General features: G+C 39.0%; 1 protein-coding gene across 1 annotated transcript; it reads left to right on the forward strand.

The window, feature by feature from the left end:
* The first annotated feature begins 6,256 nt into the window (after window positions 1-6,256).
* LOC101465536 (taste receptor type 1 member 3-like) lies at window positions 6,257-12,639 on the forward strand. Its single transcript, XM_076884088.1, has 8 exons — window positions 6,257-6,459; window positions 8,122-8,422; window positions 8,679-9,035; window positions 9,134-9,550; window positions 9,659-9,862; window positions 9,963-10,083; window positions 10,837-11,207; window positions 11,663-12,639. The coding sequence occupies exons 1-8, from the start codon at window positions 6,257-6,259 to the stop codon at window positions 12,263-12,265; spliced, it is 2,577 nt and encodes an 858-aa protein (XP_076740203.1). The 3' UTR covers window positions 12,266-12,639.
* Window positions 12,640-17,055: the final 4,416 nt, after the last annotated feature.

Genomic DNA, 17,055 nt, shown 5'->3' on the forward strand with positions numbered 1-17,055 from the left:
CACACACACACACACACACACACACACACACACAAGGGTCAGCGATTCTCTGCGCGATCAACCTCTCATATGTTTAAGCTTGCTGCGGGAGATTTCACTTGTCATGTTTGCATAGTAAACTAACGATTAATAAGACGATGTCAGAGGAATTGGTGCGCAAATTATCATCACTCACCAATCAGTGCTGTCGCTCTCTATACACAGTTCGCGCGATTGCAAAGTGAAAGCAAAAAACAAGCGCAAAAAACAAGCGCAAATTCAAACGCGATTTCAATAAACGGCTGTGCTCCCTGGCTAGCTCACGGGAAGCAAGACCAAACGACACCTCCGACTACTCCTTGTCTGAGCTCGCCACATTGGTGTCAGAAGTGGGATGATGGTGGCACCCCATGTTCTGACCCGAGTGACTTTTCCCTGCCGGTTGTGACCGGCCGGTGCGCCAAAAGAAGGCACCTGGACATTTGCAAAGTGAAAGCAAAAAACAAGCGCAAATTCAAACGCGATTTCAATATGTCACATATTGACAGTGGCTCACCGATGCCAATGACATAATTACCCAGCTACATTTCTGAAAGAATGCAAAAGCATTGACATTTATTTTTCCAGATGTCAATAAACGGCTGTGCTCCCTGGCTAGCTCATGGGAAGCAAGACCAAACGACACCTCCGTCTTCTTGTTGTCTGAGCTCGCCACAATATTAAACATATCAGGTCCCCATAAGGAAAATCATGTGCTAACGGCTGTCTAAATGACTCGGGTAAAGTTTGTAGCATGCATGCTTGTTGTTTTTGTCTGCTTCCACTTGTCTTTGCACTAGGATGATGTCAGCGTAAATGTGCAGTCATATTCGTTGTGTTCCCACTAGTGCTGTCAGCGTTAATCTCGTTGAAATGACGGGGGTTTTTTTTTGGGTTTTTTTTGTTTTTGTTTTTTTTGGCCTGTCCCGTTTGGCTCTTTTGCCCTCAGAATTGTTGTCTAAAGGCAAAGAAAGATGCCCAACGGATTTACTTTACCAAACTGACCATCCCAGCCTTGCCGTAATGGTCCATTTGATTCACCTTTTATTGTTTATTTTATTTTCACTTACTGAATACGGGACAGACTTGACTGGGGGAAAGAAGGGGAGAAAGAAAGAGGGAAAGAGAAACAGCTGAGAAGAGGGACGGGGGAGAAGGGCAAAAGACAAAAACCAACAGAACGGGCAGAGAAAAAAAAATGCATATATCAATCACCTGGATCACCTGCTGAGAAAGAAAAAAGAAAGCAAGCAGAAGAGAACAAGAGTAATAGAATAAACAACATCACAATGATATATGGGAATATGACAGTAAATACTAAATGTTAAACATTATTGTGCAGCACATAAGATCAACAGAACACTGTGCTTTGAGGTAGGAGCCCGTTGAAATGACGTTAACGCCACAACACGGCAAATCTCCGTTAATGAGCTACCCCTGATCGCCCTGTGCGTGGGGCTAGACGGCCAACACGTTAACGAGCTAACTGCGCTAAAACACTAGTTTCCACCCATGTAATTGAGCATTGCGTGGCACATCCAACATACTGTTTTACTTTAGTCCATGACGCGCTTACCTTCAGGGTCATACGTCACATGAAAAGCAAAATAATTCCAAACGCCAGATCTGAATGATGGTGGGGGAGGTTCAATTTGCCATGTTGCAATGAGAGCTTAACTTCTGTCTCGCTAGCTTGCCCTGCGCTCTTCCTTCTGACAATGCTGTCTGTGTTGAACGCTCAGTGGATCTGCGCTCGACAGTGTAGTAGTCGAACATAGAGTAGTCGAACGCAGATTCACTGAGCACTCAACACAGACAGCATCGTCAGAAGGAAAGTTGATAAAATCCATCCATCCATCCATTCGCTTCTGCTTATCCTTTTCAGGGTCGCGGGGGGCGCTGGAGCCCATCCCAGCTGTCATAGGGCGAGAGGCAGGGTACACCCTGGACAGGTCGTCAGTCTGTCGCAGGGCCAACACACAGGGACAGACAACCATTCGCACTCACATTCATTCGCACATTCACACCTAGTGGCAATTTGGATTATCCAATTAACCTATCCCCACAAGCTGCATGTCTTTGGATGGTGGGAGGAAGCCGGAGTACCCGGAGAGAACCCACGCAAACACGGGGAGAACATCCAAACTCCACACAGAAAGACCCCAGCCTGATGTTGGAATTGAACTCAGGACCTTCTTGCTGTGCGGCAACAGTGCTAACCACCGTGCCAGTTGATAAAATAAATTACAAATTTTGTATTGTTCGATACATATGCGTACCGAACCGAAAGCACTGTATCGAACGGTTCAATATCAATACGAGTATCGTTGCACCCCTATTTAATAATATGTATGCATTAAGTCCATAGTAATTACATTAATTACAAAAAGTGCAATAAATATAAAAAAATTGAATTGAATTGAATTGAAGAGGTTTATCCCTCAAAACTTTAAATACAAAAAAGTTGCAAAAAATAGTTTACAACAATAGGAAATTTATTTTGAGTGTCTTCATAGTTTTATTTTGGAGATATAGCATTTTTTATGTACTGGAGGAAAAACAAAAAACAATCCTATGATGCAAATTTGCAAAGAAAACAGCATGTGCATCAAAATAAACTATTTCCAGCAGTGCAATTCGAGTTCTAAGCATCCCAGAAACTATTCAGAAAAGTAAACATGACTTATAAAAACACCAGTATAGGCTTTTAAGGCCTACAAGTAAAAAAAACTACATTTTCCGCGAAAATGACGTCACTTCCGGTTTCAGACAGGAAATGGTGGACATGCGGTAGTTCGGGTTGACCTCTTTTTCATTGTGGGAAGTGTTACGAACAGCTGATCAGATCGGCAACGCCTGTTTCTGGAATATTATGTTTTTTTTCCTGCAAGTGCTTTTTATGCAATTTTTGTAAAGCTTTACGTGGAAGGAAACCGTGACCGAGGACAAGCTGATGGCATAAGATGTAAGTACAACTCCTCCCCAAAACAAATTATTGCGCTAGCTTACGCGTTTCTGGTTCTACAGGGATTTAAAGGGTTAACAATAACAATGTATTGAATAATGACTTTAAAAAATAATATAAAATAGTGTGCAAATACTGATAACAGTGCAAATGTTTGCAATATAAAAAATAAATGAAAAATGTAAACATCTATGTTTCGTGAACTTTGCAGTGTTGCTCTGTGGTGCAGCTACGACACTGTAGCAAAGTTTACACACTATGTCTACTTGATCCACGTCTGACTCCACGAACCCATAATGTTTCCACACCACAGAAGTTTTTTTTGTTTTTTTTTACCTCTCTTTTCAACCAACGGCAGTCACTCTCCTCTCCAAATAACTTCTGCTTAGCTTTCCGAGCTTCCCTTGGGTCCTCTTAATTGTTGTGACACCTGTTCGAAATGCAGAGAGGTGCGCTCGATTTGCCACACGGAGCAGCGCGAGAGTAAAGCACGAGGGAGGGGCTAATAATCGGCTCAGTCATTTTTAATGATCGTTGAAAGCCCAGATCGTAATCGTGATTAAAATTCGATTAATTGAGCAGCCCTATATAGAAGAGAAAAAAAGGCTAACAGCAAACACACAGTCTACAGGCCTGAATCAGACAACCACAGGGTTAAATCTGACACAATGATCACTTCACAAGGTGTAAAAATAGAAGAGAAACTCAAAATTTCTATTAAGATTTTCAAAACAAATTGCTCAAATCAGATAGAATTCAAACTAACTATATGTGAAGGTTTTGGGCTTTGATGTGTGCAATATAAAAGCACCCAGAACAACAGCAGATTTGTTGATTGTGAAATACCGCAGAAATATTAAAACAGACTTTTCATTATCAGCCAGTAAACTTAAATAGATGGTTCATTAAAAGTAATCATTTTACAAAATACAGAGCTGTCCAAAAGTCTCAAGCACAACTCATTGCTTTATATTTTGCTTCCAGGGAGCCAGAGTTTCTCATAATGTTTTAAATGGTCTTAAACAATAGTTCTCCAGGTTTTCTGAAGGCCTTTCAAAATTTTTCTTTGTAAATTTGCTGCCTCACTCGTTTTCAGTCCGGTCCTTGAACCTGACCATTTTCAGAGGGATCTTTTTTTAACCAGTTTTGTGTCCACAAGTCCACAAGATAAGCTATAAAAGAGCCAATTTTAAATTGTATCTTCAGGTCCTTGGCTACTTCTGTTAATACGTGGCAAGAAAAAAAAGTTTCTATAGTAGATGAACAGTGTCTGTTCCACTGTTTCAGTGGAAACAGGTCTCATAGAGTGATGAGTCCAAATTTGAAAATTTTATTTCAAATCGTCATCAGAGATTGTCCAGAGAGGTACAAGAGCTTGTCAAAATAGATGGAATTATAAACACAACAAAGCACAATCAGATTTTTAGTCCTCTCGTTCCATTGCCAACAGCTTCACTTTTCAGCATGACAATGATCCCAAATACTGGATGGAAAATGCACAATATCAGTTATGGATTGACCTTCCAATATCCTGGACCTCAACATTATTGAAGGAGTGTGGTATCTTTACAGAGGATGGAAAAAATGCAATGCTAATATTCAAAGAAGAGCTTTGAATAACTCATCCTCTATGAAGAATACAAACTGTGCTTTTGCCTTATATCCTGTATTTATGTTTATGTTTGCAAATTTTTAACAAGTCACTGCACCTATTTCAACATAATGAAAAGAGGGATGGCTTTTTCACAGTACTGCTACTCGTTTACACTACAAGAAAGAGAAAGGACAGGAAATGCTTTCTTAAAGCTGATTATTATGGAAGGGTTTAACAGGTCTGGCTTACTTTAGCCTAACCTAAACTGTTTGTGGTCCATGAACACATTTGAGAACAATTCAAGGCCTTGTGTTAATAACTCCAGGAAAGAAAATAAACTTGAAGCAAGCCAAGTTTATTTATTTATTAATGTTGATTAGTTAATAATATAATGACTTAGTTGGGCTTGTTTTTAGCTCAGTGTCTTAATATTGATTCCAGTTTTACCAAATAACATGCACTCTAAAGAAAACAACACTTAGCCTGTCAGTTCACTTTGGCTTCATGTGAATCCACACCTCCTTTCTGTAGAAACTCAAGGATGCAAATCAAGTACATTGTAAGTTTTTATGCTGTTTGTTGGTACAAATACCAGTCAGCCAATTATCAACTGAAAATATGTGGTGTGTAAAACTTTTACTCAAGCTTGCAAAATGTCTCTTTACACATTTGCAGTGTAGTTCATAGAAGTTACAGATCTTTTATGGGATACATGCACGTTAAAACAGGAATGGCCATATGTTTTTTAAAAATATGTTACCAAATATTTTTAAAATACAGATAAACTGGACCTGTAATATTTTTTTAAAGGCAACTGAACTATGAACAAAACCTTCAAAGTTTGTACAGGATATTTTTAAATGAACATTTAAAAGAGCTTACTTATATGTCTGCTGTAGGTTTATTTAAATAACCTTTGCATGAACCTGCTTTGTGCAACATTACATGCAAATACACATGCAAAGCCAACAGTGAGGTAAAAATTTTTTTAAAAAATGAACAAAAACAGATAATAATGTAATGTTCAACATCACACAAACTTTAAACATGTGAGTAGTTTTTGTGGCCTCTTGGGTTTGTCACTATATATTTTCACGTAAATGACCAAAAGTAACCAACTTAACATAACATTGGACATGCAAGGTGTTGCTGTGATAACATCTCAGTAAGTTGACACACACAGGGGTTTACTGTGTGTGCTCATCTCATGAAAGACTGATACACCAAAAAAAAAAGGAAAAATCCACAAAGAAAAAAAGACAAATTCCAAACCACAAACAAATGTAATGAAAATGTCATGAAAGATGAACACCGCTGATGCAGCATACACGCTAACATAGAGTAATAACATAGTGTCTCTATGGTGAGTCTTTTCATCTAGGAGCGTGACAATTAAATGCAATATCTTAACCGTGTGAAAATCATTAGAGTCTTTTTAACATCATCAAAAAAAAAATTTCTAAAAAGATTGTATGAAAAGATTCATATCAGGTCATACTACACATGTATTTGTTTTTATTTGCAATTTGCTCTTCCTAAACTGTCAGGTTTGGTCAGACAGGCGAGGGAGGGCATATGGACTTATGGGTGAATTTGCATAAAACCATCTGTCATGATGCTCTGACAAGAAAATACAGTAATGTCAGTACTGTGCCTTCAGTCTAACACTTATTGGGATCATGGCTTCACGTTTCACTCTGCTGGTTTTGTGCTGTTTCTTTACACTGCGCTGCAGTGAGAGTTTGCCTGAATGGGTCAACAACATTTCTACCAACCTCTTCAGTTTGTCTGGGGACATTATGCTCGGAGGGCTCTTTCCCATTAACGATGTCACCAGCAGCCTCAGTGACATAACAGAGCCAAACCAGATAAGCTGTGAAAGGTAAGGATGGTTAAGAAAAATTCATCACATATACAGGGAGTGCAGAATTATTAGGCAAATGAGTATTTTGTCCACATCATCCTCTTCATGCATGTTGTCTTACTCCAAGCTGTATAGGCTTGAAAGCCTACTACCAATTAAGCATATTAGGTGATGTGCATCTCTGTAATGAGAAGGGGTGTGGTCTAATGACATCAACACCCTATATCAGGTGTGCATAATTATTAGGCAACGGCCTTTCCTTTGGCAAAATGGGTCAAAAGAAGGACTTGACAGGCTCAGAAAAGTCAAAAATAGTGAGATATCTTGCAGAGGGATGCAGCAGTCTCATAATTGCAAAGCTTCTGAAGCGTGATCATCGAACAATCAAGCGTTTCATTCAAAATAGTCAACAGGGTCGCAAGAAGCGTGTGGAAAAACCAAGGCGCCAAATAACTGCCCATGAACTGAGAAAAGTCAAGCGTGCAGCTGCCAAGATGCCACTTGCCACCAGTTTGGCCATATTTCAGAGCTGCAACATCACTGGAGTGCCCAAAAGCACAAGGTGTGCAATACTCAGAGACATGGCCAAGGTAAGAAAGGCTGAAAGACGACCACCACTGAACAAGACACACAAGCTGAAACGTCAAGACTGGGCCAAGAAATATCTCAAGACTGGTTTTTCTAAGGTTTTATGGACTGATGAAATGAGAGTGAGTCTTGATGGGCCAGATGGATGGGCCCGTGGCTGGATTGGTAAAGGGCAGAGAGCTCCAGTCCGACTCAGACGCCAGCAAGGTGGAGGTGGAGTACTGGTTTGGGCTGGTATCATCAAAGATGAGCTTGTGGGGCCTTTTCGGGTTGAGGATGGAGTCAAGCTCAGCTCCCAGTCCTACTGCCAGTTTCTGGAAGACACCTTCAAGCAGTGGTACAGGAAGAAGTCTGCATCCTTCAAGAAAAACATGCTTTTCATGCAGGACAATGCTCCATCACATGTGTCCAAGTACTCCACAGCGTGGCTGGCAAGAAAGGGTATGAAAGAAGAAAAACTAATGACATGGCCACCTTGTTCACCTGATCTGAACCCCATTGAGAACCTGTGGTCCATCATCAAATGTGAGATTTACAAGGAGGGAAAACAGTACACCTCTCTGAACAGTGTCTGGGAGGCTGTGGTTGCTGCTGCACGCAATGTTGATGGTGAACAGATCAAAACACTGACAGAATCCATGGATGGCAGGCTTTTGAGTGTCCTTGCAAAGAAAGGTGGCTATATTGGTCGCTGATTTGTTTTTGTTTTGTTTTTGAATGTCAGAAATGTATATTTGTGAATGTGGAGATGTTATATTGGTTTCACTGGTAAAAATAAATAATTGAAATGGGTATATATTTGTTTTTTGTTAAGTTGCCTAATAATTATGCACAGTAATAGTCACCTGCACACACAGATATCCCCCTAAAATAGCTAAAACTAAAAACAAACTAAAAACTACTTCCAAAAACATTCAGCTTTGATATTAATGAGTTTTTTGGGTTCATTGAGAACATGGTTGGTGTTCAATAATAACATTATTCCTCAAAAATACAACTTGCCTAATAATTCTGCACTCCCTGTATAAATGACAGTGTACGCTAACCCTAACTTACCATGACTTCTACCGTTTTCTGCTTGTGGCTGAACAGTTTAAATGATCTTGGACTGGGACTTGCTATAGCCATGAAATACGCAGTGGATGAAATCAACGGAAACCAGACTCTCCTCCCTGGCATCAAGTTAGGTTATGAAATCTATGACACATGCACACAAGCATCAGTCATTATAAAGCCCACTCTGTCTTTTCTCACTGCAAAATTCAACCAAGAACTACCTGTGCAGTGTAATTACACCGACTATGAGACGAGCGTAGTTGCAGTGATTGGTCCTCTTGACTCAGAAATGGTGTCAGTCATTGGAAAACTCCTGGGATTCTTTTTGATGCCACAGGTTTGAATACACATACATCTTAAGATTTAAAGCATAGTTTCTATTAATGCAAAGATCTGACAATAAATATTTCAAATGTAAAAGTAACTCTTACAGGTAGATCTAAGGATTTGTGCCAGGTTATATCACAGAAAATTAATTCTTTCCTGTTTAGTTAATTTAACATTTTTACCATGATATATTAGGTATTATCCAGTATGTCAACAGTGAGTACAGGTAAACAACGCTAATTTTTACTTTTTTATACTTGCACCAGATTAGCTATGGAGCCACCAGTGACAAATTCAGTGATGATGTTTCCTACCCGTCATTCTTTCGTACGGTGCCCAGTGACAAATGGCAAGTGGATGTCATAATAAAGCTAATAGAGAAATTTGGCTGGAACTGGGTGGCAATTGTGGGCAGTGACGAGGAGTACGGACAACAAGGTGTGCAGATGTTCACCAAATTTGCAGACAACGCATCTATCTGTGTGGCCTATCAGGGTCTGATTCCAGTGTACACTGACCCTGTGCCAATGGTCAAAACCATTATAGGCAATATAAAAGAGACTAAAGTTGGAGTGGTAGTGGTGTTCACTCTTCCAGAGCAAAGTGAAATCTTTTTTAAAGAGGTTGGTGAAGCAGATATCTAAAGCAACTAAGAAATTTATTATTTTCTATTAGTGGTCAGAATTTGTTCAGCACCAGTTAATCATTTAATTTATTCCAGGTTATCAGGAGTAATTTAACAGCTGTTTGGATTGCCAGCACAAGTTGGACCATCGATGCTCAAGTGACTTCTCTACCCAACATTGAAACAATTGGAACAGTCGTCGGATTCCTTGACAAAATAGGCACGCTCAGCTTGTTCAGTGATTATGCAATGGAGCTCTTCAAGAAACTCAGTGCAGAGCGGGCAAAGACATCCACTCCAACTACAAATCTTAATCATCCAAACAATCGCTGCCCACAATGCTGGAAATTGTCACTAGACAACATTAGCATAGTGGAAGCACCTGCAGTGCAGACGTCAGCTTTCAGTGTGTATGCTGCTGTTTACAGTGTAGCACAGGCACTGCATAACCTGCTGGAGTGCAATTCAACTGCCTGTAAGTGGGGATCTGGAAGCAAAATCTATCCCTGGAAGGTGATTTATTTTATTTTTTCTAGTATATGGGTGACTGCACAAAATTTGCAATCAAGTTTATCAATAACAACAATAATCAAATCATTAAAAAAAATCATCATTTTGCAGCTGTTGGAGACTTTAAGGAACACTTCTCTTAACATAAATGGCACACGTATAGAGTTTGACGATAATGGCAACCCAAACATGGGTTACAATGTCATTCAGTGGGACTGGAAAGACCCATCGAAAGTGAATTTTAAAACTGTGGGAAATTATACCGAAGAGAAACTGTTCCTGAATGAGGCCCTCTTTAATTGGTCAGCTAACAAGGTAACTTTAAAAAAAAAAATTGTGTAAAAGGTATTTCAACCAATTTAGTGAAATCATGACCCAGTTTGAATTCCTGAATTATTTACCACAACTTTTGCAGGTTCCTACATCAAACTGTTCAGCAAAATGTGACACGGGTCAGGTCCACAGAGTCAAAGGCTTCCATTCCTGCTGTTTTGACTGCATTGACTGTCTTGCTGGCACTTACCAGGCAAAAAATGGTAGTGTATTTGTTCATTCTTGTCTCACATATCGGACCTTGGTTATTTGAATTCTTGTCAGAGATAGATACTCTCACGCATTTCTCATAAAATAAACCTGCAGGTTAATTTAGTATAACCTAAAAAATAACCATAATGAGAGTTCCTCTACCTGCCAGCACCGCTAAAGTTTTCAGAGTGATGCTATTATAATTGAATAATTGAATAGCCAGGAAAACACGCAAAGGCAAAAACTTGGGAACTCAGAATATTTAATCATAAATTAAACTCAGTATAAAATGCCACTGGGCACAGTTTTCAGGCTGATGTTCAGGTCTGTCTCCCATCAAATGATAAATTGTGCTGTGTAATATTATCCAACACAAAGCTGTGTTGAGTGAGCAATTTTCTGTTATTTTTATATACATGTTATGTGAAATCGTATAGATTGTGATACTTGGTCACTGAAGCTGTTGATTATTTTATTTACCTAAATATTACTGATTCAATAACTGGCAGATCTTATAATGTATAATGTAATTTATCTGTAAAATAATAAGTTAAAATAAAATAAATGACCTAGTATGAAGTAGAAATAAATAGTGGAGTAGAAACAGAAGTAGCATAACATAAAAAGTACTTCAAATTAAGTACTTAAATGAAGTAATAATGAAGTATTCAACTAAACACATTAAGTTACATTCCTATGAGTCCTATCTATGCTCTTGATTAACAGAGGAGCTGTGTGTGTTTTTTGTGCTTTCTCACTCACAGACGACACCCAGTGTACTAAGTGTCCCAACCGTCAGTGGTCCCAGCATCGCAGCACAAACTGCACTGACCCCATCTTTAAGTTTTTTGAGTGGCACAGCCAGGATGCTGTGATAATGATGCTGGTTGGTACGCTGCTGCTGGTATGTCTGGGTGCAGTGGGTGTCATGTTCCTGATGCACCGTGGAACCCCACTGGTAACGGCCTCGGGGGGTCCCTTGAGTTTTGTGGCTGTGCTTGGCCTGATGGGAGCATGTCTCAGTCTGCTGTCTTTCCTGGGGGCGCCAGGGGATGTGGTGTGTCGTCTTCAGCTGCCCTTCACCTCCTTTTTCCAGACGCTCACCCTCTCCATTATAGTTTCCATCTCACTACAGGTGAGGAAAGAGTTGTGAAACACTGCCACACATTGGCAGTGTGCAGAAACTACAGAATTGGTTAGACATAAAGATAATGGTTTGAACTTTCAAAAGATAAGCATAGTATAGAAATGAAAATCGTCAAAGTACAAATTATATTTATATTAACATCATTAAAAAAATCTAATTAACAACTTTAGTGTATTCAAAAATACTGCCAACAAATCACTTCAAATGCACTTAAGTAAAAACACGAAATGGCAGCTTCTGAGGTCTATAAAACTAGCCTTGTAATGACTGATATAGTTGCTTTCTTATTTAGTTTTGTAGAATATGAATTTCTAACCACCTAACTGTGACTTGACACAACCCCAAACGTTTGTGTAATTATTGCCTATGTGGGAGCGTGCATAATATACTGTGGAACCGAAGTACACAGTACAAGACTAATGGTAACCTTTCTTTTCGAACAGATACTCTATGTGACAGAGTTCCCAGAGATGGCTGCCTCTCACCTGCATTTGTTAAGAGGCCCTGTGAGCTGGCTGTTTGTGCTGATCTGCTGCGCTGTGCAGGCTGGTCTCTGTGGCTGGTTTGTTCAAGAAGGACCTTCATTGTCTGGATATGTGGCAAATATGACAATAGACTTTGTAGAATCATTCCTATCGTGTCCTGTTTCACCTTTGATTGGATTTGCCTTAATGCAGGGTTTCAATGGTGTAATGGCCCTTGCATCGTTCATGTGCACCTTCATGGCAGTGAAGCCTCTTCATCAGTATAACTTAGCCAGAGACATCACCTTTTCCACCCTGATCTACTGTGTCATTTGGGTGATCTTTATTCCAATCTACACAGAAAACAACAGAGATAATAACAAGAACAGGTCAGTTGTCCATGTTTATTTCAGCCTGGCAAGCAACTTTGGACTGTTGGCAGCCTACTACTTTCCAAAATGCTACTTGCTGTTAAGGAAACCTCATTTAAATACAGCAAAGTACTTCTGTACCTTCTTAGAGGGCGTCCCACCAACTCAAGCAGAAGAAGAGCAACAGCCAAAAGCACAGGAAGGACAATAGACAGTTAAACTGTTTATAAAGTAAATCAAAGAATCATATTCTAAAAACCAAACATTACATTATATTTATGGATGTGTAATATATAACAAAGGCTAGAAGACTATAAAATACACTAGATTAGGTTATAATAAGCATTTTATCCTAATACTCTGCAAGCATGTAATCCATACAGCAAATAACAAAGAGTGCATTGTGTTTGTTTAGTAACATGAAGTCTATGGGTTCACATTTGTCGCTGATTATTTACCAGGAACATTGTTTTGCTTGTATTAATGTTAGTCACAAAAACATTAACTGAATAAAAATAATTGAGGAACTAAACTTAATGTACTGCAAAATGTTTTTTGTTTTTTTTCAATATGCATGTTTGCAGTTTTGAAATACACTGTTAGAGATGCAAGTCATGCATGCAATAGAGTTGGCTTTCAAGTATTGTCTTGAACAAAAATAAAATTGTCATGCAGACAGTTCTGCTTCTGAATAATACACTTTATGTTATTTGAATCACTGAGTTTGAGTTTAATCTTTTAGCTGCTAACACAGTGTTAGAACTTTGTTGTTGAATAACTGATAGTCTCTTTTTTTTCCTTTATTGTTTTACTGTAATGAAATGTAATGATGAAACAGGTAGCAAACTCAAATGTCACATGTGCCATGAGCTACAGGATTAGTTTCCATCATCTTGTATAGATGTGGCTGTTTCACACCTCGAGAGCACGTGCTCCCACCACCACGGTCACGCAAATCAAAGGAACCTGAACACTAACACACGGAGGGATGACGAGAACCCACACAAACCCAGAAACCCCAAGTGGCCCCAACCAACAGTGAAGACCAGGACAGAGTGGATAATAAGGTGCTGAGCCAAAAACATGCAGGGAGGCCTCCACCAGTGCCCGAGGCCACACAACGCATCCTGGTCTCACCCAAGCAGTATGGATTGCAAAGAAAAGGAACCATAGCACAGTAAGAGCTAAGGGAACCCTAACAAACCCAAAGCCCAGGAAATATACCAGCTGGCACAACCCCAGCAGCACAGGGTGCCCACATGACACCCCCCCCCCCCCCCCCCCCCCACCTAAATCAAAGTCCATAAACTGTAGGTGCTTTCAGCTGCTCCCTTACTTTCCAAGGGGTCACCACAACAGACAGATGTTACCTTTGCCACCAATTTTGCACCAGATGCCTTTCCTAATTTGTGTCTTCTCCTGGTCTTGAAACCTTTAAAATTTCTTGTGTCAAGAACATTTTTGAACCACTACAGTAGGGATCCACTCCTTTTTCATAGTTGCACAGTGTGTGAAACAATTCCCATCCTAACCTCTAATGGCATCCAGCCAAGCAGAAAGATTTTGTGCTACTTTGTCAAGAAAAAACTGTTTACAGCATTCATAGGAATCATTATGAGAAGACAGCTAACAGCCATGGTTATAGGTTTTGCAGTCGTGTTAATATATTTTTTTACTTTTTCCTTTGTCTTAGTACCGCACTGATTTATCACTGTGTATGAAACAAAACAGGCAACTCTTTGCATGTGTGTGATGTTGGGCCAGATTATCAATAAATGGTCTCCTTAGCTACAAAACACAAAAAGGTAGGAGGTGATTTCATGCTTGAGGAAGAAAGCTGCTCTGACATAAACAAGATGTTAATCTTGCATGCACTGTATGCACAAATACTGAACCCGCCCGCACACAAGATCCAGTCAGAGACATGTAAGCATCTTTAAATGTTTCTGCAAATAAAGAGATCCTGACCATTCACAGAGAGGATAAAACCTTGCATGCCAGCTTGTGTAAAAGGGTGAGGGTAAGAAGACAGGAGCAGACAAGCTGTATTAAAGCAAACTAACACCGACCTTCTTACGTCAAGATGACAAGATAGCAGCAGACTTCCTTTATTCCCACGGCAAACCCTTTGTCCTAAAGTCAAGCTTACTCATGTCAAAAGATACACTGAAAAAATGACTGATGAAGTTTTATTCACATATAATGCAAGAACTTGCAGAAGTGTGCTCAACATGTTTTAATGCTAAACAAAAGTAAATTTTGCAAATTTCTATACTGTAGTTTCCGATCAGTCACAGGTAAACATCTTTTCAGAGGATTTTTACCTGAGAAGTATTTCCAACAGGCAGTGTATGTCTTTGTGGTTGAGCAAAAGCAGACTGGATCAGTGCGGGGCATATCTGAGCATTCAAAGTCTCTTACCGCTTTGATAACTATAACGATCTGGTGATGGATCGAGAACGAATGAGAAGCAGTTCTTTCATGTGCAGGAAATGATCTGATCTGATAAAATGCAGATGTGCCAACATGTGATTCAGCAGGAACAGGTGAGGGTACACTCCTGTGGGTTTTCCCTACAGGAAGGAAAGAGGCAAGATGCTCTCAAAATATATATTGTAATATAAAGCACCTTGAGATAATTGTTGGGATTTGGTACTGTATAAATAAAATGTAATTCAATTGAAATAAATTGAGATGACTGTTAAAACTACACATTTTCATAATCTGTTTGTAGCAGCTGCTTTGCACCTTGACTTTCTCTGCTGTTGCTGTGAGTATTTCTCAGTGAAATGTGATTCGTAAGAATGCCTTTAGTTATGTGGAGCAAACTGGAAACCACTTCCCCCTTGCATGCTCCAAATGTCAACTAGAGAATCAGGACTAAATAATGCAGCTCTTCCTTATAGTAAGATTACTATGAATCGCTCTCCATTTCATTTCTGTCTTTAGGATCTTCCTCTATAGTATGTCGGTTAATGTGTTTTACAGTGATGCATATTGAATGTTTCCAACTTAAACCCTAGAAATGATTAATGTGGTTTTCTTTTACTCATGTTTCTCCTCTTATGTTTGTAGGCCATCACATTTTAATGGTTTTAATTTACAATTTGTAAACAAAAAATTGGACATGATGGTGAGTCTGTACCTGTGATCTGCTACAGATTTGGTACACAAAAAGTGGAGCTGCACACTGGGCTTTTTACGGATGTAAAATGTTTAATCATACAGTAACTTGATATTGTTTTAGTTGTATAATCAAAGTACCTAAAGTAAACACATTACGTAGAATCCCACTTTTCAGAATACTATGGAGAACTGGATTTGCTGGAATTACTGGATCATAATTATTGACCCAATGATGTGCATTTAAAGCTATTTGTTGGTGGGTGGTGGTATTTAAAAAAGAAAAATTCATGAATGTAAAAATATTTGAAAGGGCCAATACAAGGCTTACAGGATCCAGATACACTACAGGCCAGATTCATTCAACCAGAAGGTCAAATGTTATACAATGATTGACTTTGCAAATATAAAACTTAGTAGAATCACTGGCAATTCTAATTTTAAATAAGAAAACGATTTAACCACTTGCTCAAATCATAAAAAAACTTCTTGTGTTTTTTTTTTTATTACCAAGACAAACTTATCACCATGTGAAGATTTTGTGATTCTGAACTGTAAGCACAAATAAAGATAACAGACTTATTAAATATGGAAAGACCCTGGCATATTGTGGAAAACTGGCTGTTGATCATCATGAGTGTTTTACAATATGCATGCACTTCTTGACACCAAAAGAAAGATAAAAAACTGCTTTCTATAACATTTCAGATGAAACTGAGTACATGAAGTAAAATCAGACACTCCTGGCTTAATATTTGAGAATAGTTCAAGAAAAGATAAACCTGTAGCAAGCCAAGTGTTTTTGCTCTCTTTTGATTCATTTTTTGTTTTGTTTTTTTGTTTGTTTGGCAATACATGATGATGCTGTTGTATCTCCCTGGATATTTGACCACTCTCAGAATTAGTTGAGTTCATTTAAAATGCTTGGTTTCCTGGCAAGGGCTTTATATTTTCCAAAAACCAGTTTTGATGTGTGTTTGGGATCATTTTCCTGTTGGAACATTAAACTGTGTCCAAGTTTCAGCCATTTAGCTATTGATTTGAGGAGGTCCTCCTTCTTCATTGTTCCATACATGTTCTGCAATGTACCAATACAAATGTCAGCAAAGCAGCCCAAGAGTATGATGCTACCACCAGCAGCTGTCAGAGTATTCTTAGGTAAAGTATCACCTTTACTCCTCCAAGAATACAACTTGACATTGTGACTAAATAACTTAATCTTTGTCTCGTCTGACCAAAAACCTTTTCTCCAGAAAGCATTTGGCTTCTATGTGTATACACTTCATTTGAGAATGAAGATGTGAGTTTTGGAGCAGAGGTTTCCCTCTTGGTTGGCACCCTTACCATCCATGGTGTTGTAAAACCCATTTCACTGTGGACAGTTAAGCTGCTGTTCCAACAAGTTCTAGTTCATGGCAGGCTTGAGTCTTGGTAGTTCCTGGGTTGTTCCTTAATACCCTAACCAGTTTCCTCCCATCTGTGGCTGACAGTTTGAGCCTTCTTTCTGACTTTGGCAAAGTGGAACTGATAAATTTTGAAATCTGCATTTGTTTAGAAATGGCTCCAAGAGACCTTCCTAATTTGTGGAAATGTATAATTCTCCTTCTTAGATCCTTACTGAGTTCCTTTGTCATTAACATGTATGCTGTGCAATTATTCCACAAGAACAATTTAAAGAACACATTAAATTACCATGACGTTACATATACTAATCATGGGTATTAAACTTTTCACCCACCTGTAGATAATACATGTGCACTTCAGAATTATGTAGATGTCATGAGAGCTAATATTTCAGTTGGTTTTAGCAACATTGGATGCAAAAACATGCAAAGCCAATAGTGTGGTGAGTACAAAGCTCCATGAAAACACATCTCA

This window comes from Maylandia zebra, linkage group LG5, assembly GCF_041146795.1.
Source record: "Maylandia zebra isolate NMK-2024a linkage group LG5, Mzebra_GT3a, whole genome shotgun sequence".
In the NCBI taxonomy this organism is placed as follows: Eukaryota; Metazoa; Chordata; class Actinopteri; order Cichliformes; family Cichlidae; genus Maylandia; species Maylandia zebra.